We start from the raw sequence: 27,720 nt of genomic DNA, 5'->3' as shown, positions 1-27,720 counted from the left end.
TAGGTGTATATCTGTTCATTCACACCTACACATTTTCTTCAATAACACTAGGATAATACAGGCATATAATTTAGGGATATATTTTTTTGCCCTTAATGTAGGGACAACACTTTACTCTACTATTACACATTCTTCTATAAAATCTTGTTAAGCCGGGAGAGGTGTTGGCAGGCATTCTGGAGAAGGCTTTTAGAAAAAGTTCAGACTTCTTGGAGGTTTTAAGAAATGGTTCTGGAGTCATCTGTTTTTCTGGCCTCCCTGTATGAGAGTAGGAATTAGAAACCAACTCACATTGAGGGCTGGAATCGGTTTATCCTGATCATTGCTTCAGCATAGCTGTTGGTACGTGTCGTCCACTGATGTGGTAGAAGGAGAGGCCTGTGGTGGGCAGAGGGCTGAGTACAAGTGAAGGTTGCGTGGATTATCTAAAAAGCCATGGTCGCCCGGCTGCCAATGTTCAGAAGATCCTTGAGAGATGCAAGTGCCTTTCCAGTCACCAAAATGAAAAAGATCTAATACACTTTATCCCATCAAGTGTGGACAGTAGGGACTAGGATGGAGGAACAAGGTTTTGGAATGCCCAGTGTATTCGCAAGTCATTCAAACAATATAGGAAAAGGAAGCAACACTCTCTACCCCACCCCCCGCCCCCGCCCCCGTCTTTAAGGTACAAATGTAATTAAGTCATTCTTCCCTGCTCGACTTACCTTATGAGTTTTCTTGGTAGATCCTTGGATGCTCCCATATACACTTAGCTCTTTAGGGGAAATACTGCACAATTAAAAGGAGAACATCTTTAGTGTTATAGACCATTATTTTAGGATGATATTTCTAAGCCTTAGTTTCTTCCTCTGTATAATGAGAAAAAAAAAATAATGCATTTCAATAAAGTTGTTGTGAACATTCAATGAGATAATGTATGTAAAATGCTGCCTGGCACAAAATAAATACTCAATAAATATTAGAATATTTTCTTTTAATGCTGAATAGGAAAGAGGTGACTATTTGACTGTAGTTTGAGTGTGACCACTCAATTATGATACATGTTGGGAAATGATAAAAATTCTTTGCCTTTGCCTAGTATAATGTTCAATAAATATTGGTTGAGTGAATGAATGAATGGTACCATGGATGATAATCCTACTTCTGGACATTAGTTAAGAGGCCTTGTCCACCAAAAATCAATAAATGTGTAAAAAGAATGTGCTCTCAAAAATCTATCCTACATGTTTAGGGCAACTTGTTTTCTAAGTGGTTTTGTCCTATAGTCAAGCAGACACAGGAAAATTGTGTTCGGGAGGATAGATAGGTAGGTCGGTAGGTAAGTGGGTAGGTAGGACTCTTCATTGACTACTTATTTATTGGAAGAAATTGTTGCAGCAGCTCTTACTAACTAGTAAGGTCACCACTATTTCGGGGGTACAAATTAGTTTCAAACGTTTGAATTCAACATAATGTAGTGATAGCAAGTTCTCAACCTCACGCTCTTCCGCCACATTCCAGAGGTTTCATGTCTTGAATTGATGGGACATGGTGGTTGCATCTTGCTCTGGGCCTGCACTGTGCTCCTCTGGAGAGGCACACGAGGACAGAACTCCCTAGTCTGGGTACCAGAATTGTCTCGGAGTAAGTCATGGCCTTCTCTGATGCAACTTGGCACCACGCAGGCATTTGAATACTTAATGCCTTAGCATAGATCCTATCGCCTTCAGCATACACAGTGTGACTGCACTGAAACCTTATTCTTGTTTTGATATGCTTGTGTGTAGTATGTCACTTCTAATGTACAATACCTTTCGGGGGGTCATTTTTTTCGCCTGTAAAATGAAGGACTTGGAAGAGAAGCCTCAGAGGCTCTTTGCAGCTCAGGTAAGGGAAGTGAAAAGAGAACTGAACCTGGAGTCATGCCTAGGAACTGACCCCGGCTCTTACCAGTCTGCGGCCCTGAGGGCCAGTCGCTTCTCCTGGAGAATGGGAATAACAGTTACGGTTACTCTGAGGTCAGAGGCAAACGACTTGTAAGTGGGGTTTTGTGGGCAGCGGAAAGGCTTCTGGGGTTTCTTGTCATACCAGTCATGTAGCAGTGTACCGCAGGAGTGTAACACTGCCCGGTAAACACCCAGCTGGGACTGAGCTAAAGGCCAAATGAGAAGCTAGCATTTAAATGACTTTCACTTCCTCTGTGTAACTAGGAAATTCCGATCTGCACACTGATTTGGCCCAGCATTGCCGGAGAAATCTCTTGGGACGTGTCATTTGTTACTTTGAACTTCTTCGTGCCAGGACTGCTCATTGTGACCAGCTACTCCAAAATTTTACAGGTACATCCGCATCCAGACCGCAGCTCAGCTCCACTCAGGCTCAGGGTATTTCAGGGGTAAGCTTAGCATTTCCTGGTCAGAATTTACCTTAGTGTTCATGCCAGTTCAGGCTTGGTTCACTGTCCAGATCCACCCCTTCTGCAAAAAAAAAAAAAAAAAGTTTTATCTTTGCGATTGTTATTATGTTTTACTGATCACTAAATACAAACTTATTATAAAAAATTAAAGACTTAGAAATATGTAACACAAAAACTAAAATCTCTACCCCCATTTTTAACGATTCAAAGTTTGGTTTTTTTTTATGTTATTTTTCTTAAAAATTTACATACATACATTTCTTTATGCTATATTTACATATATGATATATATATATATGATGAACCATATAAAATGATCAAATGTCAACTATTTGTCACAATTCAATACAATTTTTTTCAGACTTGAGATAACACTATCTGCTCCTTAACTTTCTTTTTTCACTTAACACTACATCATAACATCTTCCCATTTCAGTTCCTTTATCTCTGCCTCATTATTTTTAGTGGCTTCACGGCCTTCTGTCATACAGCTATGACGTACTTTATTTTATGGTGTCCATTGTTTCCCCACCGCACACGGCAATGTAGCAATAGAGAAGGTACACTTTTAACAACTTTTTATTGCAGTATAATATATATACAGAAAAGCACACCCAGCATACATGCACAGCTTGCAAACTGACCACACTCCCAAAGCAGCTCCCAGAAATAGAAAGAGAAACAGAATCTTACTGGAAGCCCCCTCCTGCCACCTTCCAGTAGCTGCCCACACCCCTAGGAAATGTGCCTTTCAAAAGGGAGTCTAAACAGGACATGGTCTTTACCTTCGGCGCGAGCATGTACAGGGATGTAAAGAAAGACCTACCAGTCTACTTCCTACCTCTGGAGGCCACCCATTTACATATGTGGTGCTGGCCCAGGCAAGTAGTGTGTACATGTGTTCATGCTTGTTTGAGAAGGCTTAATGCAAAGCCTTTGAGTCCTCACAGAGGTTTACAGTTGTTGAATCTTGGTTTTATAGCATATTATGGGTCATTTGTCAAACAAGGATATTGAAGTGGGGCCCTATTGGTCCTGCTTGCTGTCTGACCACTTTTATGGCCCTTTCTTTGTAGCTGAGGATCTGTAACCTTCTTAGATGCTCAGAACCCAAAGCCAGGCCAATTTCCATCCGAGTCTGCTAATCCCTAGGTCCTGTGGGAGATGCCTCCCCACCCATGTTGTTCCTCAGATTTTTGCCCACCAGTTGACTTGTGATTCCCCGCTCTCAAGTGACCCTCAGTCTGGGGCTTGTTCAAGTGTATGAGGCCAGTTCAGGCCTGAAGCCTTACAAAGAGGCCTGGGATGTGTAAGCACTATGTAAGTATTAGCTATTATTGTTATGTTAAAAAAAGTGGGGGTGGGGAGAGAAAAGGAAGAGAAATGTAGAATTAATTTTTTAAATATTATTTAACAAATATTTATGTAGTGTTTACAGTGTGTCAGGAACTCTTAATCATAATAAGAATGACAGGTGAGGAAACCAAGGCAGAGAAAGGTTAAGTAACTTGCCCAAGGTTACACAGCACATAAGCAGCAATATCAACATTTAAACCCAGTATCGGGCAGTCTGACTCCAGAGTCCCTTGGAGGCCAAGAGGGCTCTGGTCTCCTTTGACTCATGCCTCATACTTCTTAGCTGCCTGCTCTTGCTGAGGGAGGATTGGGGTATTCCATGGAAAGATTTCCCACACACTCCTTCATCTTTTTTTCAGGCCAGGGCTCACCTGAGAACACTCTGGGAGACCCAAGAGTCCTGATGAGTTGAGGGAAGTGTCCTCTTATCCAGTTTATTACTGTCCAGGCACTTTACATATAAACCCATGGCCAGCCTTCAGTTCTCCCTGTCGCAGACCCCAGGACAGCTTCTCAGTGAAACCGAATGTCTATCATGGCTCACAGTTGTGAAATGGTGCTTTAAGGAATAGGTCAAAGATATAATTTAGAACCCATCACTTCCTTCACACAAGAAACAAAATCCAAAGCCCTCACCTTAAAGCCGGATGTGATCTGGCCCCTGCCTGCCCTTCTCAGCTCATCTTCTCCCCTCTCTTGTGTCTATGTTAGCCTTGGGGCTGTTTCTCACACACGCCAACACACTGCTGCCTCAGAGCCTTTATACCTGCCATTTCTCTTCACCAAATTTCTGCACAGGCCATTCCCCCACTTTGTTTAGGTCTGTATTCAAAAGGCTGTTCCACGGAAAGACTCCCCATCATTCAGTAGTTCCTTACCGCGATTTATTTCTCTTCAAAGCATGTACAAGCCCTGTCATATTTCATCTTTGTGTAGTTGTTTGTATATCATCTGTCTTTCTCACTAGAATGTAAGCTCCATGAGGGCAGACTTTGTTTACTGTTATAGCCCTGTGCTTAGAGTAGGGTCTGGCTTATCCATTACAGTGCTCACTAAACAAACACTCATTGATGAGTAAGGCACAAGTCTTGGATCACATTAAAAGGCCAACAGTGTCTTCTCCTCTTGGGCAGTGGGAAAACCACTGGACAAAGTGTCCTAAGACCTGGGTTCTAGTTCAAGCTTTATTACTGTGTGACCTTAGGCAAGTTACCTAATAAATGTGGGCTTCAGTTTTCTCTGGAGATAAATGGGCCTCAGTGGATTGTTTAACACAATAAAATGAGAGTGCAGTATGATAATGTTTTGAAAACACAATGTTAATGCAAATATAAGAATTTTAAAAGTTACTTCCCATCCCACTAGCAAAACTGTTGCCCATTTTCCAGGAGGGCTATGACGTTTGTCCTCACTTTGCACCTGTAGGTTTGCTAGGTAGCCGGGAAGCAGATAAGTTGCTGCCAGGTGGATGGAGGGTCTGGGAAGGCCCGCACGGTGCGCCTCTCTCTCCCTCTGAAGATATTCATACTCAGAGGCACCAAATCAGCTTTTTGTGCTGGGTTTTTTTGTTTGTTTGTTTGTTTGTTTGTTTGTTTTGTTAAGAGCATAGCTCTGTAAAATCAATTGAATGTCAATGTTAACTAGCCATATCCACAGAGACACAATTAGCAAATCATTTGAAGCCATAGGACACAGAACTAAACCACCCACCCCCACCAGCCCCACCTCTAGCTTGTCACTACTGCCTCTAATTTGGGCTCCATCACTGGGCCTGAGAAATGCCTCTTTCAAACCACCTTATCTTCTATTCTAAAACAGAGTCTCTAGGGCACTCTTAGACCTCCATGGGGTGTTAGATATTAGAAAGGGTACCATGATCAAATGAGCTGGGGAAAAATTGGGTTAATCAAAGTTAAATGGGTTTCTTTGCTGCAGGACTTCTCAGAGCCTTTATTATGCTGATGTACTTTGGAAATCTCCAACCCAGGAACAGAGTAGACAGCATTGCTAAATCTGGGTTTCCCCCTCTGGACTGGTGCTCCATGGAATCTCCTTTGAGAAACCACTCTACAGTCCCTGCCCTCGTTGCTGGCTCTGGCCTGGTCAAGGGATTGAGAACAGGCCTCACTTGGGTTCTTCCCTTCCAGAGCTACTTCATGTGCTTGGGGCAGTGTCCTTTTTCACCTTTCTGCCTTTTCTGCTTCCTCTTTCCTCATGACTCAGCCATGCTATACATCTTTAGTGGCTTTTTCCAATAAACAGTTTCCCAGGGAAATAGTCTCCCAGCCACTCCCAAGTGCCTTCAATCAGGCTGTCAATGCTAACTGTTGGGGTTTGGTTTACATTGCCAACTAGTAACCAGCCTCTCTGATAGATACTGAAGCAAGACACTAACTGAATAGATTGGATAGGAGACATGAGAAGCAACACTTTCAAGGGCTCCTGAAAGAAGAGTCCAGAACCTACTTTTTCTTCTGCTCCCCTTCCCCCAACCAGAGCTGGGCTCTCAGAACCCAATTCTAAACCCACATAACCAGGGGTGCCTTCTTTGCCCACAATCCCACTGCTATAATGTTGGCCTCACTCATTTGTATGAAATATTAGCGATCCCGGCAGTTCCACTGTTGGGAATTTATTCTACTGATATACCCACCTAAGTGCATGAAGATGTGCATGAGAATGTGTATCCCACCAATCATCACCTCTTAACTGGGGCATAAATATGAAATGGTGCTGATTTTTCAATAAATGTCACCAGTAGTGCTCTGACCAGCTCCTCTTTCTTACTAGGGAGGAGAACATTTAATGACACTTAAGACTGATTCTCAAACATTCCGGTCTCTTTTTGGTTATGCCTGCTTATAATCAACCATCAATCGCATAGTCAATTTAAAGTCTCCCGTCCCCACGAGGCAGAATGGGAGTGGGGTGCAGAGGAGCAGGTGTCAGTGCTGCTGATTTCCCTCATGGACAAGGAACTTGTATGGTTGCTAACTAATGTGAGGTGATTGTCCCCCTCTGTTGGTTATTGCCTCTGGTTTCCATGTAGCTGGTGGTGGTGCTAACAAACCCTGCTAATCAGAGCATCATTCGCAAATAGCCATGCCCCCTCTCCCCCCTTCCCCTGGGCATTGGTTGGGGCCCTTCCCAGATCCAGCTATGTTTTCAGAATGAGTCCTAGCAGCACCTCTCCTAGGAAATGAGCAGCCTCCAATCTCATCACCTTCCACAGTCCCCAACTCAGGGCCCTATGGCAAGATATAGGATCCATTTTCAATTGCCCTGAGGCAAAGAAAGGAATCTAGTGTGGGCATGCAGGCATGGCCATACTCTTACGCCTTCTCCCACTGCTCCTTCCTTCTTCCAACAACCTAGAGAGGAGGGGAGAGGGACACATGTGTGTACAGCCACTTCAGCCAGTACCTACGCCCCCACCCCTGTCGCGCGCGCGTGCACGCACACACACACATGCGCACACACACACAGGCTAAATAAATAAAATACCCATCAGTAGGAGCCTGAATAAATTGCGGTAGAGCCACACTGTGGAGTCTCTGCAACCACTAACAAGAATGAGGTGCCTTCTCTCTGGGCTGACATGGAATGAGAACCAAGATATCCTGCTAAGTAAAAAGGAAGCAAGGTTCAGAGTGGGGTGCATGGTGTGGTCTCATCTGTGTACAAAGCAAAAGTGCAGCCACCTATGATCCCACAGCCGGGCGTGTGTGTGGACGTGCAGCATGTCCAGATGGGCATACAGGAAACCGTTCCTTTGGTCACCTCCAAGAAGCAGAAATGGAGGATCTAGAGACTAGATACCTTCTATCTTTTCCTTTGATCTCCTTCAGTATTATATCATTTGCGTTTTTACCTTGAGCACATATTGCTTTTATACAACTAATTATTTAACTCTTTCAAAAAGAAAGAAATAACAGGGAAACTGTGTTTCTTTGTTTGGACTACCGTAACAAAATACCACACACTGGGTGGCTTAGAAACAACAAAAATTTATTTCTCACCGTTCTAGAGGCTGGAAGTCTAAGATCAGGGTGCAAGCATGGTGAGGCTTGGGTGAGAGCCCTTTTCTGGGTTGTAGACTGCCAACTTCTCACTGTGTCTTCCCATGGTGGAAGTGCCGAGGAAGCTCTCTCTCAGCCCCTTTCTTAAGGACACTTCCAAAAATTCTGGGAATCATGGCGGAGTGAGAGACATCCTCAGATCTCTCCCCTTGAAACAACAATAAGCTGAACATCCAAAACTGAACAAAAAACACCCAAACCACACACCAGTATTTCTGAGCGTGGGATCTGCGCATAAGAGCTACCATATAGGTCAGAACCCCAGGTGTTGGGCGGTGGACTGAAAGAAATAAAGAAGCTGCCCCTCACAGCCGCTGTAGCTCCTTGCAGGTGGAGGGGGAGGGGTGAAGGTGCGGCAACTTCCCTGATCAGCCTTGCCTAGAAGTGCTGGAACTTCTGGCAGATGGCAGCAGGCCCAGCCTTCAAGGCAGAAAGCAGAGAAGTGGGATGGGACAGTAGAAAAACAACAGTTAATTTTCACTAGCCCTAGTTCCAAAACCAAGGCTGAGCTGTAGCCTCCAACCCCTAACCCAAAGGACCCTTCCCCACATACCCTCCGAGACTGATCACCGCGGAGCCCCAGGGGAATTTGAGCAAACACTACCGAAACTGTTGCTAACACTGACAAGGAATGAAACTGAGAGTAGCAAGTGTGATTAAATATCTACAAGAAAATAAAAAAAGACATTTAGGCTTTATATAAAGCAGGGATCCAAGAGGTTTAGACACCACCTCCTGGAAACCAAAAGAAAAGCACCTTCTTTACTGCAGGCTAAAGAGAGACCTTTATATAATAAATCTTTCTGGAAAAACAACAGAATACACTTCCATTAATGCCTAAGCATAGAAATAGTCCATTAAACACCATGAACAACCAAGGTGACAAGGCATCTCAGAAAGAAAGAGAAAAATCTCCAGAAAATAAGCTTACAGACATAGCAATATGTGACTTAAATGACAGAGAATTCAGGTTGGTACTTCTGAAAAAACTCAATGAAATCCAAAACAACTAAAATCAACAATTTCAGAAATTGAAAAAACAACTAGATGAGCAGAGCAAGGAGATTGAAACCCTCAAAAGGAACCAAATAGAACTTCTGGAGATGAAGAACACACTGCAAGAGTTGAAAAATGAAATAGCAAGCTTGGGAAATAGAGTCAACCAAATGGAGAAAAGGATTGGTGATATCGAAGACAGAAATCTAGAAATAAATCAGAAGGAAGAAGAGATAAACCGAAGAATGAAAAATAACGAAGGAGAAATACAAGAAGTAGCTGATACCATCAGGAGAGGAAACATAAGAATAATGGGCATTATTGGAGGTGAGGAAAAGGAGCAGGGACTAGAAAGCATTGTCAGACAAATAGTGAACGAGAATTTCCCAAATTTAAGGAACGAGCTAGAGCTTGGAATTCAGGAAGTCAACCGAACACCCAATTATATCAACCCAAAAAGGCCTTCTCCAAGACACATTGTATTAAAGTTATCAAAAATCAATGACAAAGACAGAATTCTTAGGGAAGCCAGGGAAAAGAAGACAGTAACTCATAAAAGAAAACCCATTAGATTATCATCAGACTTTTCAGTGCAAACCTTATAAGCCAGAAAGGAATGGAATCGAATATTTAAACTGTTAAGTGAAAGGAACTACCAGCCTAGAATAATGTATCAGCTAAGCTCTCCTTCAAATATGAAGGAGAAATTAAGACCTTTCTGGACATACAAAAATTGAGGGAATTCTCCACTATGAGGCCTGCACTACAGAAAATATTGAAAGGTATCAGCTCATGTAAAACAAAATAACAAAACAAAACAAAAAACACATAATTAGGAGTAAAGTGACTATCAGGCAAATAGAAGCAGAGAAGTGCAACCCTTACTAAGAACAGGATATTAAAAGCTTAAATAATAAGAGAATTGCTATAGCAAGATAGTAATGAACACTCAGCATACATAGGGACAAACTGAGATAATGATGACTGAAAAGGGGAGGATTCAAAGATCTAAATTCACAAAGTGGAATAGAGATAAGGCACGAGCAGAAGAAAATGGAAGACTGTATATATTTAGCTATCTTTTTCATATTTGTAATAGTAACCACATACCAAAGATTCAGAACTGAAATATATAACATAAAACAAGAAGAACTAGAGGCAAAATCCACAAAAGCCAAACAAAATAAAGAAAACAGAAACACAAAGACAAAGAAGCAATGGAAACACTGAGCTACAAGAAAGCAAAAGAGAAAATTGCTATAAGAAGACCACATTTCAATAATCACCCTAAATGTAAATGGACTGAACTCACCAAAAAAAAGGCATAGAGTTGCAGAATGAATCAAAAAACAAAACCCAACCATATGCTGCCTCCCAGAGACACATCTCAGTTTCATAGACAAATATAGACTCAAAGTGAGAGAGTGGAAAATGATATTTCAAGCGAATGGCATTCAGAAAAAAGTGGGAGTAGCGGTACTAATATTGAACGAAATAGACTTCAAAATAAAAAAAGATAAAGAAATATACTTAGGGACACTTCATAATGATAAAGGGAATCATATGATCATATCCTATGATTCATATCATATCATATCAATAGATGCAGAAAAAGCCTCTGACAATGTACAGCATCCATTTATGATCAAAACACTTAACAAAATCAGTATAAAAGGAAAGTACCTTAACATAATAAAAGCCATATATGACAAACCCTTAACTAACATTATACTTAATGGTGAAAAACTAAAAACCTTCCCTCTAAGATCAGGAACAAGGCAAGGCTGTCCACTATTGCCACTCTTATTCAATATAACATTGGAGGTCCTAGCAAGAACAATCAGGCAAAAGAAAGATATAAAAGGCATCCAAATAGGAAATGAAGAAGTCAGACTGTCACTATTTGCAGATGACATGATTTTCTATATAGAAAACCCTAAAGACTCCACAAGAACACTACTGGAAACAAGAAGCAAACACAGTAAAGTCCCTGGATACAAAATCAACGTTCAAAAATCCATAGCGTTCCTATACTCTAATAATGAAGTGTCAGAAAAAGAAGTGGAAAAATAATTCCTTTTGCAATTGAAACAAAAAGAATAAAATACCTAGGAATAAATCTAATGAAACATGTGAAGGACCTATATAATGAAAACTACAAGATCCTATTAAAAGAAATCGAAGATATAAAGAAATGGAAAGATATTCTATGTTCTTGGATTGGAAGAATCAATATAGTTAAAATGACCGTATTACCTAAAGTATTATACAGACTTAATGCAATCCCCATCAAAATCCCATTGGCATATTTTAAAGAAATAGAACAAAAAATCATCAGATTTGTATGGAAGCACAAAAGACCCTGAATTGCCAAAGCCATCCTGTGAAAAAAGAATGAGGCTGAAGGCATCACTCTGCCTGACTTCAAATTATACTACAAAGCGACAGTAATCAAAACGGCATGGTATTGGCAGCAAAACAGACACACATACTAGTGGAACAGAATCGAGAGTCCAGAAGTAAACCCATATTTATATGGGCAAATAATTTTCAACAAAAAGCCAAAAACATACAGTGGGGAAAGGAAAGTCTCTTCAATAAATGGTGCTGGGGAAACTGGAAAGCCACCTGCAAAAGAATGAAACGAGACTGTTGTCTATCACCACACACCAAAATTAACTCAAAATGGATTAAGGACATGAATATAAGACCAGAATCAATAAAATGCATAGAACAAAATATAGGAACTAAACTCAAGGTCCTTGGACTAAAAGAGGATTTTATGAATTTTACCTCAAAGTCAAGGGAAGTAAAAGCAAAAATAAATGAATGGGACTGCATCAAACTAAAAAGCTTCTGCTCAGCAAAAGAAATTGTCAACAAGGTAAAGAGGCAACCATCCAAATGGAAAACTATATGTGCAAGCAACTCCTCAATAAGGGCCTAATATCCAAAATATAGAAAGAACTCATACTACTCAATAACACCAAAAAAACAAACGATCCAATCAAAAAATGGGCAGAGGACCTGAACAGAGACTTCTCCCTAGAGGACATACAAATGGCCAATAAATATATGCAAAGATGCTCAACATCACTAGCTATTAGGGAAATGCAAATCAAAACCACAATGAGATACCACCTCACACCTGTTAGAATAGCTATAATCAACAGGACAAGTAATAACAAATGTTGGAGAGAATGCAGAGGAAAAGGAACCCTCATACACTTCTGGTGGGACTGCAAATTGGTACAGCCACTATAGAAAACAGTATGGAAGTTCCTCAAAAAACTAAGAATTGATCTACCATATGATCCGGCAATCCCACTACTGGGTATTTATCCCAAAGACTTGAAAACCCATATCTGAAAAGATATTTGCATGCTATGTTCATAGCAGCACTATTCACAGCGGCCAAGACATGGAAGCAACCAAAGTGTCCTACAATAGATGATTGTCTAAAGAAGCTATGGTACATATATACAATGGAATATTACTCAGCCATAAGAAGAGATGAAATACTGCCATTTGTAGATGGACCTCGAGATAATCATGCTAAGCAAAATAAGCCAGACTGAAAAAGTTGAAAATCACATGATCACTTATATGTGGGATATAAACCTAAAAGCAACAAATGAACAGGACAAACAGAGACTCAGGAACATGGACAATGGACTAGTGGTTACCAGAGGGTGGGGGTTGGGAGAGGAGGGAAGAGGTAGACAAGGTAAAGGGGGTCAAATATATGGTAACTGAAGGAAACTAGATTTTGGGTGGTAAACACACAATAGGATATATAGATGTCAAATTATAATGTACACCTGAAAATTATACAATTGTATTAACCAGTGTTACCCTAATACACTTAAAAAATTTAAAATAAAATAAAAAAGGACACTTCCATTCAGGAGGGTTTTATCCCCCATAGCATAATCACCTTCCAAAGTCCCCACCTCCTAAATAGCCTCACCTTGGTGATTAGGTTTCAACATAGGAATGGGGGAGAGGGGAGGTCACATTCAGACCATAGCAACGTGCTTCTGTTCACATACCCCTCTTCTAGACCATCCGATTCAGGCTTTTCATTTCCCCCTCATCAACTCTATTTACATACAAGATGGCTAATTTTCTTATTTCTCAAGGGGCAAGCCAGGTGCTCCGTTTCTCCCATGCACACTAAGTGCAGGTGGCGCACCAGGCCTCGGAGAAGGGAGCGCTCTCTGCACAAATACAGTCCCAAATCCCACAGATCCCACGCCTGGGGCCCTTGGCTCCTCATAAATCAACCTACCCTGACCCCACCTCACTCCCCACGCCCCATCCTCCACTGTGGCTCCGCAGGAAATTGTTGCTCTGGCTCTTTTGTGTTCTTGCAGATCACAAAGGCATCGAGGAAAAGGCTGACGGTGAACCTGGCTTACTCGGAGAACCACCAGATCCGCGTGTCGCAGCAGGACTTCAGGCTGTTCCGCACACTCTTCCTGCTCATGATCTCCTTCTTCATCATGTGGAGCCCCATCATCATCACCATCCTCCTCATCTTGATCCAGAACTTCAAGAGAGACCTGGTCATCTCGCCGTCACTGTTCTTCTGGGTTGTGGCCTTCACGTTTGCCAACTCAGCCCTAAACCCCATTCTCTACAACATGTCACTGTTCAGGAACGAATGGAGGAAGATGTTTCGTCGCTGCTTCTTCCTGGAGAAGGGAGCCATGTTTACAGACACGTCTCTCAGAAGAAACGACCTGTCTATTATTTCTAGCTAATTGATTTTTCTCTATAGGCAGAGTTTGTCACTCTCTGGCAAGCCATGCATGGTATGTTTTCAAAGGGTGTTAATTTCCAGGACCATCACACCAGTGTACCATAAGAAAATGTAATCTATGCAAACACCCACTGACAGCACTAGTAAATTAAGGGGTGATCATTCAGTATACGAATTTTATCTTTTATAAAAGGCTTTGTTAGGGGTTCCTTTAATATGAACTTTTTCAGTGTGTTTGTAATATGATTGAATTTAATAAATTTTTATTTGTAACTGTTCAGCAATCACATCTACATACAAAGCCACACCTTGCTGGTTTCTGAAGTAAGTCTTGGAACCCGTCCAGGACCCAGATTCCTCTGCTGAATAGTCACAGTCATTCTAGGTCCCCACCCTGGACTTGCAAGGCCTCAGGATCATTCATTAACGTCAAGAACACTTGAGGAATTTTCAAGGAATCATTAAAGGTAACTTTTTTTTTCATTTATAAGAAATTCTATGGACTCCTTTAGGAAATGCAGTGTCATGAAATCTGAGCGACAATAGGGTGACTCCAAAACGGGGGTTGCGAGAAATGATGTTGTGACATACTTTAGGAAAGTGGAGCAAACATAACTTATTGATGGACAGGATGTAGAATGTGAGGAAAAGAAGATTTAAGGGTAACTTCTAAATTTGTAGCCTGATACTGGTTGGATGGGAGGCAGGCAACAAAAATGTGGGAAGGCCGATGGGGGAGAGCCAAGAGTTTCATTTAGGGCTTGTAAGTTTGAAATCCTAGGGAGATCCAAATGGAGAGTAGGCAGTTAGATGTGGGGATGTGGAGTGTGGGCCTGAAGATAGAGTGTTGGGCGTCATTAGATTGTGTATACGGGCCTATCCCTGAGAAAGGAGAGAGCGAGAGAAGAAACCAGGGCCAAGAGAACCCAAGGACATGCCAGCACATGGAAGTCAGGTCAATGGCTGGAATGCACAGTAGCTCAGGGCCTGGCACATAGTAGGAGCTCAACAAGTCTTCGTTGCTGAGTAAATCAGAGCCAGTAGTTGCCATTGTTTGTGGTGTTTCATGAGTAATTTCTTCTGAAGTAAGATTTATGGTGTTCACAAGCCCAAGAACAAGAGGACAGGGATGTTTCGTTCATCTTTAGTTAACAGATTGAGTGAATTAAAGCTGTATTTTGAACTGTGTGGCCATCTTATGGGTCTCTGGGGTTCTCAAACTGAAGCTGAGGAGCCTCGCTCTGACTGCCGTTCTGTGTGGTGACAGGCAGAGCTTTCCCATATATGGTCACCTGTCTCTTCGCTCTTTGGTGGGAAAACAAGCACATTGGGGAGGAGGGGGCGGGCCAGGAGCCTCCCATGCGCCAGCACCCAGGCAGAGATGCCCGCACATATGGGAGAGAGGTGCCCTTCCCCACCTCCCAATACATTTCATAGCTGTCAGCGGGGCATTGCCAGTGTTTGCACAGCTCTGAAATGCTCTAATTGAGTCCTCGCTGCATCCCATCAGGCAGATACTATTTCCCTATATTTCACGAGGGAAGAGTGAGACTCAGAGAAGCCATGTAACCAGCCCCAGATCATACAGCCAATATAAATCTGAGCTAGATTTGGACTAAAACCAAGACAGGCACCAGAGCCTGATTTCTTTTCAAGATGAGAAACTGAGGCAAATGGCTTTGCATGCAGTTATATACTAGCGTTCACAAGTGCTGCTGGTGGAGTGGGACACTGGTGTTTGCTCCAATCCGGGCTACTCCCCAATCTCCTTCCTGCATGCTCCAGGTAGGGAGGGGGCCACAATCTTCCTCCAGACCTGGCTTCCAAGGGTCCCATGTCCCAGTTCCCCCAGGGAAGCCCGAAGCCTATTCTGCCTTGACTTTTGGCTACATCTGAAGTAAGAAGTGGATTAAGAGCTAGAAATAATGAAGGGCTGGAGGGTGTTTTTTACTAGAGCTCGCCCAGACTCATGCCTCTCAGCCTCTCAAATGCAGTTGAGTGAGCCATCTGTCCTTTCCACCTCATGGCCCAGGGCTGACTGAAGCCTTGGGCTCACTGGCCTAGCCTACACTCACCTGCTCATTTGGCCTTGGTGCCTTGTCCAGCAGTTAAGGCCTTTCTGGGTTAACGGGAAACACTTTTTCAGGAAGTTTGGAGAAGGAATAGCCATTAATAATGGAGATTCAGCACTAGAACAGGCCAAGGGTCATCAAGCCCGGGGAGGGAAGACCCTACTCTACTATCTGCAGGACTTCTCACTTTGACACACATGTGGACACAAATAAAAACCCAAATCATAGGAAACGGGTGACTATATTTTAATAAATCAAAGTCTGGAATCCGAAGCTTCAAATGATTCTGTAAAACCTCAGTAAAGACATACATCTGAGTGCAAACAGTCACTTATTTCCACATATATTTTTCTGTGTAGCAAAGGTTTTATGTTTCCTGGGGGAAAGCAGGGAGAGAGGGTCAAACTAAACTGAGATAAATAGAGTTGAAGACTGAGTGAGAGTTAGTTGGAGGTCTTCAAATGAAACCTGACATCCTTGATACTGCTACAAAATGTTTCTTTCTGATTTGCCATCACAGTAACCTGAAATATAGAAAACAAAGCCGTTAATAACAGAAAGATGGATCCAGTGTTTAATGTAGATTATGAATGCCATGATGGCCTCAGGGCTTGGCTTTATTCAAGTACTTCTTGTAAGGTTATAGCTAGATGTGGCTATAATTCATCAACATCCTCAAGGCTGTTTCTGCAACCCTCTGAATTTCTCTGGGGGCTGAGAGGATAGAATCTGCTGTATGAAACAATGTGCTTTTTGTCTTTAATTTGCCTCACTGCATTCCATCCTCCTATTTCAGAAAGTGGAAGCCAAGTCAGCCTGATCTCAGCCACTCTTAGTGGTTTTATAGAATGTTCACCATGTCCTGCACCATGTATCACCAGGTGATACCACAAGGGGCTTCAGTGCCACAAATAAAAACAAAACAAAACTTCAGTTTGCATCCAACTCAGCTACTTATTGTAGATCTTGGGCAACTTTCAGAATCTTTCTTAGCCTTTGTTTTCTCATCTGTAGACTGTACATAGAAGAGTATCTATTTCATAAGGTGTCTCTAAAGATTAAGCGAGATAATGCAGGCGAAGAGCTTGGCCTGGAGTCTGTCTGTGGCAAAATCCTTTACCGCCCTTTCATTTAGGCCACCCAAGGGTAAAACATCAAAATCTACTGATTTATCCTTTTGGTCTAGGTTCATATCTGTTTGGTGTAGTGTAGGGCAGCTAGTTAGAGGACCAACAGAAAAGTTCAGTTTTGTTCTCTTTCTTTCCTGCATTTTAGTATTACCCAATTTGGATTTCGAAACGTAGTTTCCCATGGGAGTGAGTGAGTGTCAATTCAAAATAGAAAGGACACTTTCCTCCAAATACGCTCCTGGTTTTTAAATCAAGATCAGATGAGGGTAATATCCATAAAAAGATCCAACAGTTATTCCAGGGAATCTCAAAAAATATAAGTGAGGAAAGTCATCTAGTCATTTTAATGGTTATACGGTTCCATAATAGAGAAAGAGCATTTGTTGAAATTTTTCTGTTTTGAACTTGCTATAGTGATGTCTCTCTGTAAGTTTTTACACCAATGGCCATATTTGCTGCCTAGTTCTTCATTAGGGCCACTCAATCCTTAATAATATTAATTCAGTCAACATGTTTTTTGGGGGAAATATAGCCAGGGGCAAAGCATGTGACCAAGATAGCGGAAAAAAAAAAAGGAAGAGCATGTCCCCTTCCATTTTACTTAATTAAAAGTGCCACGGTTTTGGAAAATGGTCTTTGTCTGGTTCTTCTGCATCAGCCTTGTGATAAGGCCAGTGAAAGACCTAGTCAAAAAGGACCAAGACTTGGGCTTAGAGGGGCTCCCAAGGCCCCCTTGTTTCTCTTGCATGCAGATGAAATGCATGTCACTGGCAAGTGACCCACTGACCCCTCAGGGAGAGCAGGCTGCTGTCCCGCTCCTGCCTGACTTCCCACTCACCATTGTGCGAGATCAGCCTGTACTGCCTGGCTAGGCACAGTTCCTCCTGCCTCCGCCTCACGATTCTCTGCACGTCTGGGGGCAGGCCGTGGGGGTCGCGGGCAAACACGAAGGAGTAGCTGTCAGCACAGGTGCCATCAAGGTTTAGGAGGCGGCAGGAGTACTGCACAGCATAGGTGTCATAGTCCGTGTCGATGATCCAGTGGTCATCGTCTGCAAACCAGAAAGCCAGAGCCAATGCCTCTCCCTCAGCAGGCTCGAATGTCAGGGAAAATCACAATCAAGCCCGAGAAGCCAGCGACTTCCTAAAACTGGTTCATTTTGTTAGGAAATGGGAGATCACAGACAGTTTGAACAGGTTTAATAAAGCTAAGACAACGAGAAAGGCTTTTGTTCTCCTTTACAGGAAAAAAGCCCTGGAGTTGGGGAATCTCATTCACTCCAATGATTATCTCACCCTGATGATAAATGTAATATCATCTTTTCAAAGAGCAACCAAGAATGTGGGCCCATCAAAACCACAGAATAGGCATTTCTACTGTGTCTTCCCCACCTACCCTCCAACAATATCTATGCCTTTGTGGCTGATGTCTGACGGATACCCACTTATGTTACCCCCAAAGTCAGCATGCATCTCTTGCAATGGTCTATATCAGCTAGTTCCCAGTCATCTCAGTAACCACTCAGCCTTCCTGCCTCTCAATCTCCTGGGGGATGCTACCCTGACGATCTGGCTCACGGTTTTTCTGGCTCCATCCTAATTCTGGTTTAGCGACCAACCCACCTCTTCAAGCTGGCAAAAGAGTAGTTTTTGCCTTAGGGCACAAGATGCCCACCATGCTGCATCAGATTTTCTTTTTTAGTGTTTGTACTCTTTTAGAACTCCCCTGATAGAGGCAGAGCGGAGCCCTTAAAGATTTGATTGCATGTATTCCTAAGGCTAGGATGTGAGCCATGAAGAATAAGTATAAATGAAGGTGGGAAAATGCCAACAAAGGCAGGATGGGAAATAACAAGAAAGTATGTGAGAGATCTGCCAGGAAGAAACAACAATGCTCAGGTTTATCCAAATATCTTATATTTGGTAAAAAGTGTCACATTTCTACTTAATTTAACATTTTCATTGACATGTAACCATGACTGAGACTTTCTGAGCACTTAGTTATGTGACAGTCATTGTGCAGATACTTTCCATATTTTCTGTTATTTTTCACATCGAGCCACAAGTGCACACTATCATCCCTATTTTATAGATGAAGAAACTGAGGCACAGAGAAACTAAATAATTCACCCAAGATCCAAAAGAGCAGAACTGGGATTCAATCTGATTCCAGAGCCCACAAGCCTAACCTCTATCCCAATAAGTAAATTGGGGGCAGAGGAGACAAAAAGCAAGAAACAAAAAGGCTTTGCATCTCCATCTCATGCCCAGTCGTGAAGCAAGTGATCATCCCTGCCCTTATGGTGTGCTTCACACTGGAGGAATACAGAGGTACCTGCATCTCCCATCATTAGAGGGTCTAAGGTGGATCTCTAACTTTTGGCCTAAGTCACCAATGGTGTGCCTCTTGGCTCTGAGAATCCCTGAAGTGGCAGCTTAGTAGGGATTCAGCTCTAACCCATGCCCTGCAAAAGGGCTGCACAGGAGTGGGTGGTGGAGCCCCCTTTTCAGCTCACTCCAGGCCTACCAGGAAGAAGAATGAGCCACCCTGCACCTCACAGTGCCAGAAAGAGAGTGTCAGAAGCCAGGTGGGAGTGCCCAGACATATGACTGCTTAGTAGTGGTCATGCAATTATTCAGCAGGAGAGCCAGGAACAGAAGCCATGGGCCCCACCCTAACCACCAGCTCCCCTCACAGGCTCCTGAGCATCTGGGCAGAGTCTTCCTCCTCTCTGAATGAAGTCATTTCTTCCGTGGTTATGGGGCTCACTGTGTCAGTCACAGGTACCCCAGCAACCTACCCTCATAGATACAAAAGCCTTGTCCTTCGAAATGTGACCTCAATTCATGATTCAGGCAGCTATTAGCTTGGCAAATCTGCAGCTTTATCTCTCCGTGCCCAGAACCGTAGACAAAATGTGAATGCTGACATAGGTACTAAGTAACTTTCGATGTTTGGTTTTAGGAAAATTCACTACAGTTCTTACTTTAAAAAATAAAGGCCTAAATTGGTTTGGTTTATCTCCAAGCCCTTTTTGGCTAAATAGTGCAGAGATGAAGAATTTAAATTGTCACAATCTTTATCCAACTCTCCCTCCCAAAACAAGAGATGAACTGCCTGAGAGCTGCTAGAAAGAATGAGCTCAGGCCTCCAACCTGCTCACTGCCAGCAGCTAGGGTGGGTCCCTCCGGAGAGCCAGATACTCCTAAACATTTCTGGATGGCAGCTATTTGCATGAAGTAGAGCTAGGGAGAGAGAGTGACGGAGGCAGCGGCCGTATGACTGGGAGCCCCACGCCACTCCACCATCCCAGGAAGTGAGGTTATACTGCTGCTGTGTCTACACTATACCTACACGGACTGGTTTAGAGGTTTTGATTTCCCATCCAAAAACAAACAGTCAAACAAACAAAACACTCCGTGTGAGCCAACGCTGATGACCGGGGTCCCTTGAAGATCTGTTGCTCATTGTGGACTTGGAATGTGTCCTTCAGGTCCCTACACCTGTAGGGTGTAGGTCCTCCAATCACCTAAAGTGATGAGACTGGGTGAGAACCTTCCTGCAGTTCTCAGGTCTAACTGTCCAGGTGAGCCAGCCAGATGGTGGTGTGATGTTAGTTCTGACTGATTGCCTGAAAAACACAACGGCTCCTGGCAAAGTGGAGTCTGGGGCCTTGAAACTCAAGTAATTAGCTGTGCGCCCCTAAGCTAGTCCCTTTTCTCTCATATGGAGCTTCTCTAATTCCTTCATTTGTAAAATGAGAGACTTGATGGTGTTTGGGGGTCCTATCATCACAGACCCAGGATATAAAGCTATTATTTCATGACTGGGGAGATAACTAGGTAGCAAACCATACACTTACAGAGAACTTATGTCTCAAGCACTGTTCTAAGTGCTTTCTGCATGTTAACTCATGGCATCCTCATAACACAACTCCAAGAAGTAGGGGCTATGATCACTTCCTTTCGCAGATGAGGAAACTGAGGCACAGAGAAAGAAGATAAGGAATATCCAAGGCCCTACAAGTCGTGGGTCGAGTTAGGATTTGAATTTAGGCAGTCCAGCATTAACCTTGCATGCTTAACCACTACACTGCTTTTCTGAAAGATTATCTAAGGAGGAATTTAACCTTAAGCCTTTCATATAGTAGTTACCTCACTTAATAACTACAGCAATCACTTTCAAGATTTCAATACTTTTCTTTTTCTCCAAACAAAATCCTAGCTAGAACTTTAATCTACAAGAGGTAAAAGCAGAGATAATCTGGTTTGGGAAGGGGAGGTGGTTTGAACGTTTTGCAAGAGGCAAAATTCTACCTGCTCATGAGGTCTTCTCTTACCCTCCCCAAATGCAGTACTGACAGAATCCCAGGCCTTCAAGGAGTGCATCTCAAAATGCCACAGAGCATTATGTTTGTGTTTTCTAAAAATTAGTAATTTTGTATTCCCTGTTATTAATTTTTATAATCCATCATCAGAAGAGTATATCTTTTATGCTAACTGAATCCTTTAGGAAGTTTTGCTGCATTTTTTGAAATAATTTTTATTACTTCTAAGGATAAAGTTTTTTTCACCTTGTAAAGTAGCAGTTCCATCTGTATAGTGTAAATCAGTACTGAAGATGCAATTTGATTTTAAAAAAATGCAGTTCCATCTAACATACAACTTTAGAAGAAGTCATGGAGCATGTGCCACGTGTAGAGCGATGGGCCACATAAAGGATGCTTCTGCCCTGGATCACCAGATATGAGAGTTCCCTCCGGTCAGTCCCCTGGAGCCTATCCCACGGGAGAGCTCAAACAGTTCTTTGTAAAAGTCAGTCTCTATCAGGAGTCCCTGTTGTTCAGGGCCTCCTAACCCTGGCCTAGGAGCTGAAACCTCTGGTTTCTGACACTGACTCTAATAAACTTATTCTATGACCTTGGGCAAAGCATTCATTACCTTCTGTCGTCCTCAGTTTATTCATCTGTTTATTGAACCCATTTTGTAGGGTTAACTTTCCATCTCTAAAATCCTATATGTCCCCCCTGGTCTGCATTATTCTCTAGGTACCAAGTAGACTCCAGATTTGAAATTTAGGAGAAAGCGGAAAAAAGTAGAAAGAACATACAGATATTATGTTCTCGTGATCAGGCCAAGTTTTAGGACGTTCTTCTTAGAGTCTTTAATCTTCCCCTCTCCCCACCTGAATTTCAGTGCTTAGGAAAAAGGGAAGAGGTCACTGACACCCAGAACACTGCATCTGGCTCAGAATCTCAGTGTCAGCAAACAGGCTATGGGGGCAGTGGGTCAACCCTGTCCATCATGCTCCTACACCCTAGGATGAGGGCCTCCCAGACCCTGCTGGGGCCCCAAATAGTCAAGCTGACTCTAGGATTCAGCCCAAAGAGATTGAGAAAATTCAAAGTTAGGTTGAGCGGTGATGTGGGCTGGGTCTTGGGGTGGTGGGAGGGATAAACATGGAGAAGGCTACACATCTTGCCACGGTGGCGGGACAGGAAAATGGCAGGAGGAAGGCACCTGACAAGTCCAAAGATCTCCTGAACTTTGGCCAGGTTTTCTGAGCTGGGGGTTGGGGCAGGGTGGGGGAGAGGGGTGGGTGAGGAGAGGGAGGAGGCAGGGAAAGGGTTAAGCTACTCCCAGTCTCATGTCCCTAACCTCAGGCAGTGCTGAGGGTTCCTGCCATTTACAGACCACTTTTCCCAAGGGTGCCACAGGAGAAGAAACCCAGCGATTTGGCCAGGTATGCTCCACCTCCACCCCCAAGACAGACCCATTGAGCTGAGTACTCACTTCCTCTCTGGAGAAAGGATGCTACACCCCAGTACTTCATCTTGAACTTGGCAGGGTCCTCGGTGTCTGTGAAGGTGCCCACCATGTCTGCACACACGTCCCAGTTGCTGCAAAAGCCAAAGGGATCCTGAGCCAGGTCCGGCAAAGGGCTTCCTCCCTCCATCCCACCCCGGGTGTTCCCTTCCCTCTGCGATCAGCGTTTGGCGCTCAGCCTGGGGGACCCTGGAGCGCAAAGAGCTCTGCTGCCCAGCGGCCACTGACTTCAAAAGACGGACTCGGCCCTTGGCCGTGGCGCTCATCTGACCGTTCTCGTCCACTGAGAACTCTGCGATGATATTGTCCTGCAGAAAGAGGCCCTCGGGGTCCTTCTTGGCCATGGCGTACCAGAGTCCGGCAAACTGCGAAGAGATGAGAGCAGGTTTGGTGTTGGCAGTGCACGGCCGGCCGCCGGGAAGAGGGAGCGAGGAGACCGGGGCCACCCGGGCCGACACGTACTCGAGCCTTATCGAAGTTCTCCTTGACTCGGAAGCTGCTCACCCGGCAATCGCGCTCGGCCCTGGCGCTGCCCAACGCCGCCAACAGCACGAGCGCCCACACCCACTGCATCTCGCCCAGGAATCCGCCCTGCGGGAAACGCGCGTTGTGAGCGCGGGGCCGCAGGACCACTCGGCCTGCTGCGGTCGCCCCCACAGCGCCCGTCCCTACCCTTCCCCGCGCGGGCGCCGCTCACCACCGGGAGACGCGCGCAGACCTGGCCGGGGCGTCCGGGCGCGCGGGGAGCGAGGGAGGCGCTTTATAGCTCTGCGGGGAGGGGGTCGCGCTGTCGCAACCGCGCTGGGTGAAAGACCAAGGGGGGAGGTGCGGGGGCCGGCGGGCCAGCACTTGCATAACGCGCCCTGACTCACCCGCGCCCGCGCGCAAGGAACGTCTTTTTGGCCAGAGCCTCACCTCTATTGCTGCCGGGGAATTGGTGGAGCTGCAGCGCGGGGTGGCCTCTAGGCAGCCCAAACTCTCCAGCGGCGATGAGCCGCGGGAACAAGCCCTGGCCTAATTATCCAGCGCTTGTGCCAGTGCCCGCCAGCTGCGGCCTGGGGTGGCCTTGGGGCCTTGTTGCTCTGGCTGGGGGCCCAGGTCGGCCTGGCGGGAAAATCGTGGCCTCCCAGAGCGAGAGGACCTATGATGATGCTGTCTGGTGCTGTCTGGTGCGTCAATGACCCGGCCCTGGCCGTCCCAAATTGGCCCCTCCGTCCTCTGAGGGCCGGTTGTGCAGGGGTTTGGGAATATTTCAGCCAAGTAGTTTTTCATGTTATAAAGGATGTATTTTACTCTCTTTCAGGAGACTTGTGGTGCTCTCTGGGTCAATATTTGTTCTTTAGTTTCAACATCTTTAGAAGCATTAAAACCCTCCCTGTTAAATATTCTCCAGAAACGCAACATTGGTCAGGACAGGAAATATTTTAGCAACCTCCACGGTGGCCTACTTTGTGACACTACGGCTCAAACCACTTTGAAACATGCCTATCGGTTGTTTATGGTACGATTTTATTTCAAAGCCATAGTAGAATTTTGTTTTATTTTCAAAACAGCTAAGGTGAGTTGGCCAAGGAGTGGGCAAGAATGGGGAGGTAAACAAAACTCTACAACCAATGTCAGTGGTCAATTAAACGGCAATGCCGTGACTATGTAATTTTGCGTGATGGCTCGATTTTCTGACCTTTTTTTTTTTTTTCTGTTTCCATTCAGAGTTAATGATTTGCTTCAATCTGATCAAAGCAGTCAGAAGATGCAGCTTTTGACTAAATGAGAATTAGTGGTATGACAAAGAAATATCTTTTTGTAAGATTCCTTCCATACAATATCAGTTGTGTCTCCACAGCCCAAATTGGAAAGAACTGAGATGAATTTGGGTCATTTTATTGACATTAAATAAGAGAGAGTGGGGGAAGAGAAGGGTGGATGCTGAATAGAAGTTGATGGTTCTCAAATCAGTCCTTTACAGGGCTTTGAGGTTACTTCTGAGCCTGCTGAAAAGACACCTGTGATCTCTCTCACCTTCCTGTTAATTCTTTAGACATCGACCTGCCTGTTTTTTGCTTCCACTTTCCACTCTGCTTCTGCTCCCCATTTGAGTCTCTTGTGTCTCTTGAATGCCAATGATGATGCATTTAACTCCTTACCGCCACAGAACTAGGAAAGCTCTGTCTCTGGCCAACCAGTTAACTAGAAGATCTTCTGGTGAGGCCAGTTTTATCACAAGATGTAGAATCCCAAACAGCTCAAGTAAGGTCTGCTCCAGAGCAGCTTCTGCAAGGACTATGTGTGTGGCCATACATGTGGTAGTATCTATGCACCATAGGTGAGAAAGGACTTTAGAGTATCTCTCAATCTCCTGTCCAATGCTTGGATACCTTCTCTGAAACTCCAGAGTAGAGGCCTTCCAGCTTCTCTTCCAACACCTCCAGTGATGGAGAACTTCCTGCTGAGACCAACAGCATTTGGACAGTTACTAAATAAGGCCAGAAAAGTTCTCCTAATACCCCCAGTCCTTTCAATCATTTCTCCTACAGCATTCTCATGGTCTTTGCACATACTATATATGTTGAATAAATGTAAGGGGTTTTGGTGCATTTCTACGGTGATGGTTTTTGCAGCAACATGTTTTATTTATTTGTTAGATGCTTAAAAGTTGGTGTAACTTGCCGCGACCTGCATGGCTAGAGGGTTAATATACCTGAGAGGGGGCGATGGAAGGATGGAGAAAAACACAGAGACAGTATATACAAAAGCAGGGCCAAGTGGGACACTGCACTTTGCTTAGATACAGTGACCCGAGCCAAGCTCAGCACGTTTATTATATACTTTTGAAGGTCGAGGAGGGAGTGGGAGTCTTCTTCTCAGGACTTGAAACTTGCTGGCAGCAATAATTTCCCAAGGCCTGTCTGTACCTGGTTATCTACACTAAACTAGAAGCAGCTGTCTGTTAACTGTTTGGCTTCTCTGTCTTTGGCAGATCGATCAGTCAAGCGTGCTTTGCCAATGCTTCAATCAGGTCCGGATCCGATCTGGCTCTCTACATCTCCCCCTTTTTTATTTTTTAAGCGCAGATGAAGGTTGCTCGCTTGGAGGTCTTGCAACTGTTCCCGGAGGACTCGGCACCTGACTGAGAATATACAAAAAAAGAATTAACGGCAACAATAGCAGACTAAATAAGTACCAAGCAGTATGTTTAAGAAAATTGTAGGGGTTAAAGCCTCTCAAATCATCTAAAATTTTCTCAGCCAATTTTGCAGGATCCACAATAGAGGCTCTACTGTTTTGGATGTCAAGAATATGTTTATGAAGATCAGCCACATCGAGACTGGCATTATTGTCAGTCCATATCCCTTGTAAACGTAATTTTTTTATTCTAATCCTATTCAGAGGCATTTTAGTCTCTGAACGTGGCCTGATCAACACCTCAATTTCCTGCCTCCTCCCTACATTATTTCCCTTCAGAGATTTTATTCTCTTAATATTAAGGGGATGTTGAGGGAGGAAGGTCTGTCTTCTGTAACTTCTTCAAAGCTGAGATAGGGCTGTAGTCCCTGCCTACTAGGAATAAAAATCTCTGAAAGCCTATTCTAAGGGCCCCGGAGGCAGACAACGTGAGGTCGTTTCAGCATGTAGAAGTGATAGGAAGCCTTATAACGTAGACGATATAAATTTACCAAAAAGATAGAAAAGACAAATCAAAGTTAATAGTAGAGGTAATTGACAATGAAGTTACTTTTTCATGGCAGTTTGTTAATTCCAGGTACACAAAAGTTCTCTGATTCCCTGGGACATGCGGACTTATCTGGTTTCCGAAACAAGAGCTTAAGATCTTCCGTGGGTTCACGGAAATGGGTTGCTCTTTCAGATTTATTTTCTGGAGGAACCTGTGAGGACTTATAAGAAACTGGTTTAATTCAGGATAAATGTACCCAGTTGTTGATTCCTTGTAAGTTGACACCAGTTGGGAACTTAACAGAACTTTGTAGGGCCCTTTCTGTTTGCCTTGAGGGCTGACTTTTTATTCCTGTCACTATGCAGTTAGCATTGGAGAGAGGCCCATGGATGGATCAAGAAAGAGTAGATAGCTCTAATATCTAGTGAAAATTCAGTTTTTCCTTCTTGCCATGTTGAGGGTGACCTGAGGTTTCACTGTTGTGATCGTGGTGGATTTTTCTCTAGGACTGGAGCTTGCAAGCACGTGAGCGTCCGTTGTTAGAGGAGAGAGCAGCCACTACATGAGAGACTCACTATGTGGGGCGAGGGCTTATGAGATCCACCCCTTCCCGGCTTCCCAGGGCTGGATGGACGCTTGCCCTTTTAGTGCCCTTCCTTCTGCAGTTTCCACATTGATTATGCCTCAGTCCCAACAATGTCACTCATGGCCAATAAAGCTCGAGGCCCTCCAGGCCTACTAGGATTTTATTGCCTAGGGCCACCTCGAGATGGTTCCTGTATTATGGCAGCTACAATTTACACCCTTTTTGTACTTTGCTTTCTTCTTTACCCAGTCCCAATTATTGGACACCTTAAAGACCTCTGGCACCAAGGCAACCTGCAGGGTTGGGGTTTAGGCCCCAACTTTTGGAGCTTCCTTTGAATGTCGGGCACAAAGTTGTGAAATGTATAGCTAGGAGTGTTTGGCCCTCAGATTTTGGGCTAATGTTAGTATATTCTCTAAAAGCCTCAGAAAACTGGTTAAGGCAACATAAAACACAGAAATTACTTTGATTAAGCACACAATCCTTGTTTTCTACTCAGAAAACTTTTCCATAACATCAGTAGCAGACCAATAGTCTAAGAACATTAAAACACAACTTTAATTTTGCATTAGCTTACTTTTGGCATTTAAATTTCCAATCTTGTTTAGCTTAATCACATAAAATTTCCTCTCAGGCTTTCTCTTCACAAACCTTCTATTACTTTCCTTATTCTTTCAGTTTGCCTCTTCTCACTTATTCAGAAATAACCAATTTTAATATGAACACCTTCCCTTTTATTTCCTTCAAAATAAATCTCTGTACTTTATACTTTCTGTTACCAAAAACATACATTTTCTTTTCCATTATAATTAGAATTTGTAATCGAACTGCCATATTACA

The 27,720-nt window shown here is 43.8% G+C and overlaps 2 protein-coding genes and 1 long non-coding RNA gene across 5 annotated transcripts in view; 1 reads left to right on the top strand and 2 right to left on the bottom strand.

Moving 5' to 3' along the window:
- Positions 1 to 3,396, bottom strand: part of LOC120609295 (uncharacterized) — a 5,838-nt gene extending 2,442 nt beyond the window's left edge. The window contains exons 1-3 of the long non-coding RNA XR_005654723.1: positions 3,225 to 3,396; positions 2,409 to 2,459; positions 708 to 851 (exon numbers count right to left, since the gene is read on the bottom strand). This is a non-coding gene — a long non-coding RNA (uncharacterized LOC120609295). The remainder of the gene's footprint in view (positions 1 to 707; positions 852 to 2,408; positions 2,460 to 3,224) is intronic.
- The window catches only part of FFAR4 (free fatty acid receptor 4), a 20,825-nt gene extending 6,951 nt beyond the window's left edge, over positions 1 to 13,874 (top strand). Inside the window, exons 2-3 of the mRNA XM_039871714.1 lie at positions 2,193 to 2,321; positions 13,206 to 13,874. Of these exons, the coding sequence (XP_039727648.1) occupies positions 2,193 to 2,321; positions 13,206 to 13,595 (519 nt within the window). The 3' untranslated portion in view covers positions 13,596 to 13,874. The remainder of the gene's footprint in view (positions 1 to 2,192; positions 2,322 to 13,205) is intronic.
- A 2,014-nt stretch (positions 13,875 to 15,888) lies between these two features.
- On the bottom strand, positions 15,889 to 23,706 carry RBP4 (retinol binding protein 4). Of its 3 annotated transcripts, none has more exons than XM_039871717.1 (6): positions 23,537 to 23,706; positions 23,084 to 23,212; positions 22,850 to 22,986; positions 22,589 to 22,695; positions 17,635 to 17,847; positions 15,889 to 16,190 (listed from the first exon to the last, which is right to left on the bottom strand). In XM_039871717.1, the coding sequence occupies exons 2-6, from the start codon at positions 23,192 to 23,194 to the stop codon at positions 16,153 to 16,155; spliced, it is 606 nt and encodes a 201-aa protein (XP_039727651.1). In that variant the 5' UTR covers positions 23,195 to 23,212; positions 23,537 to 23,706; the 3' UTR covers positions 15,889 to 16,152. The 3 variants fall into 3 exon arrangements, with proteins under 3 accessions (XP_039727651.1, XP_039727649.1, XP_039727650.1); XM_039871715.1 differs by lacking the exon at positions 23,537 to 23,706 and adding an exon at positions 23,319 to 23,471; XM_039871716.1 differs by lacking the exon at positions 23,537 to 23,706 and adding an exon at positions 23,294 to 23,396.
- Between the last annotated feature and the right edge of the window lie 4,014 nt (positions 23,707 to 27,720).

This window comes from Pteropus medius, unplaced genomic scaffold (genome assembly GCF_902729225.1).
Source record: "Pteropus medius unplaced genomic scaffold, Ma_sr-lr_union100, whole genome shotgun sequence".
In the NCBI taxonomy this organism is placed as follows: domain Eukaryota; kingdom Metazoa; phylum Chordata; class Mammalia; order Chiroptera; family Pteropodidae; genus Pteropus; species Pteropus medius.
This window is presented reverse-complemented; position numbering and strand designations above follow the sequence as displayed.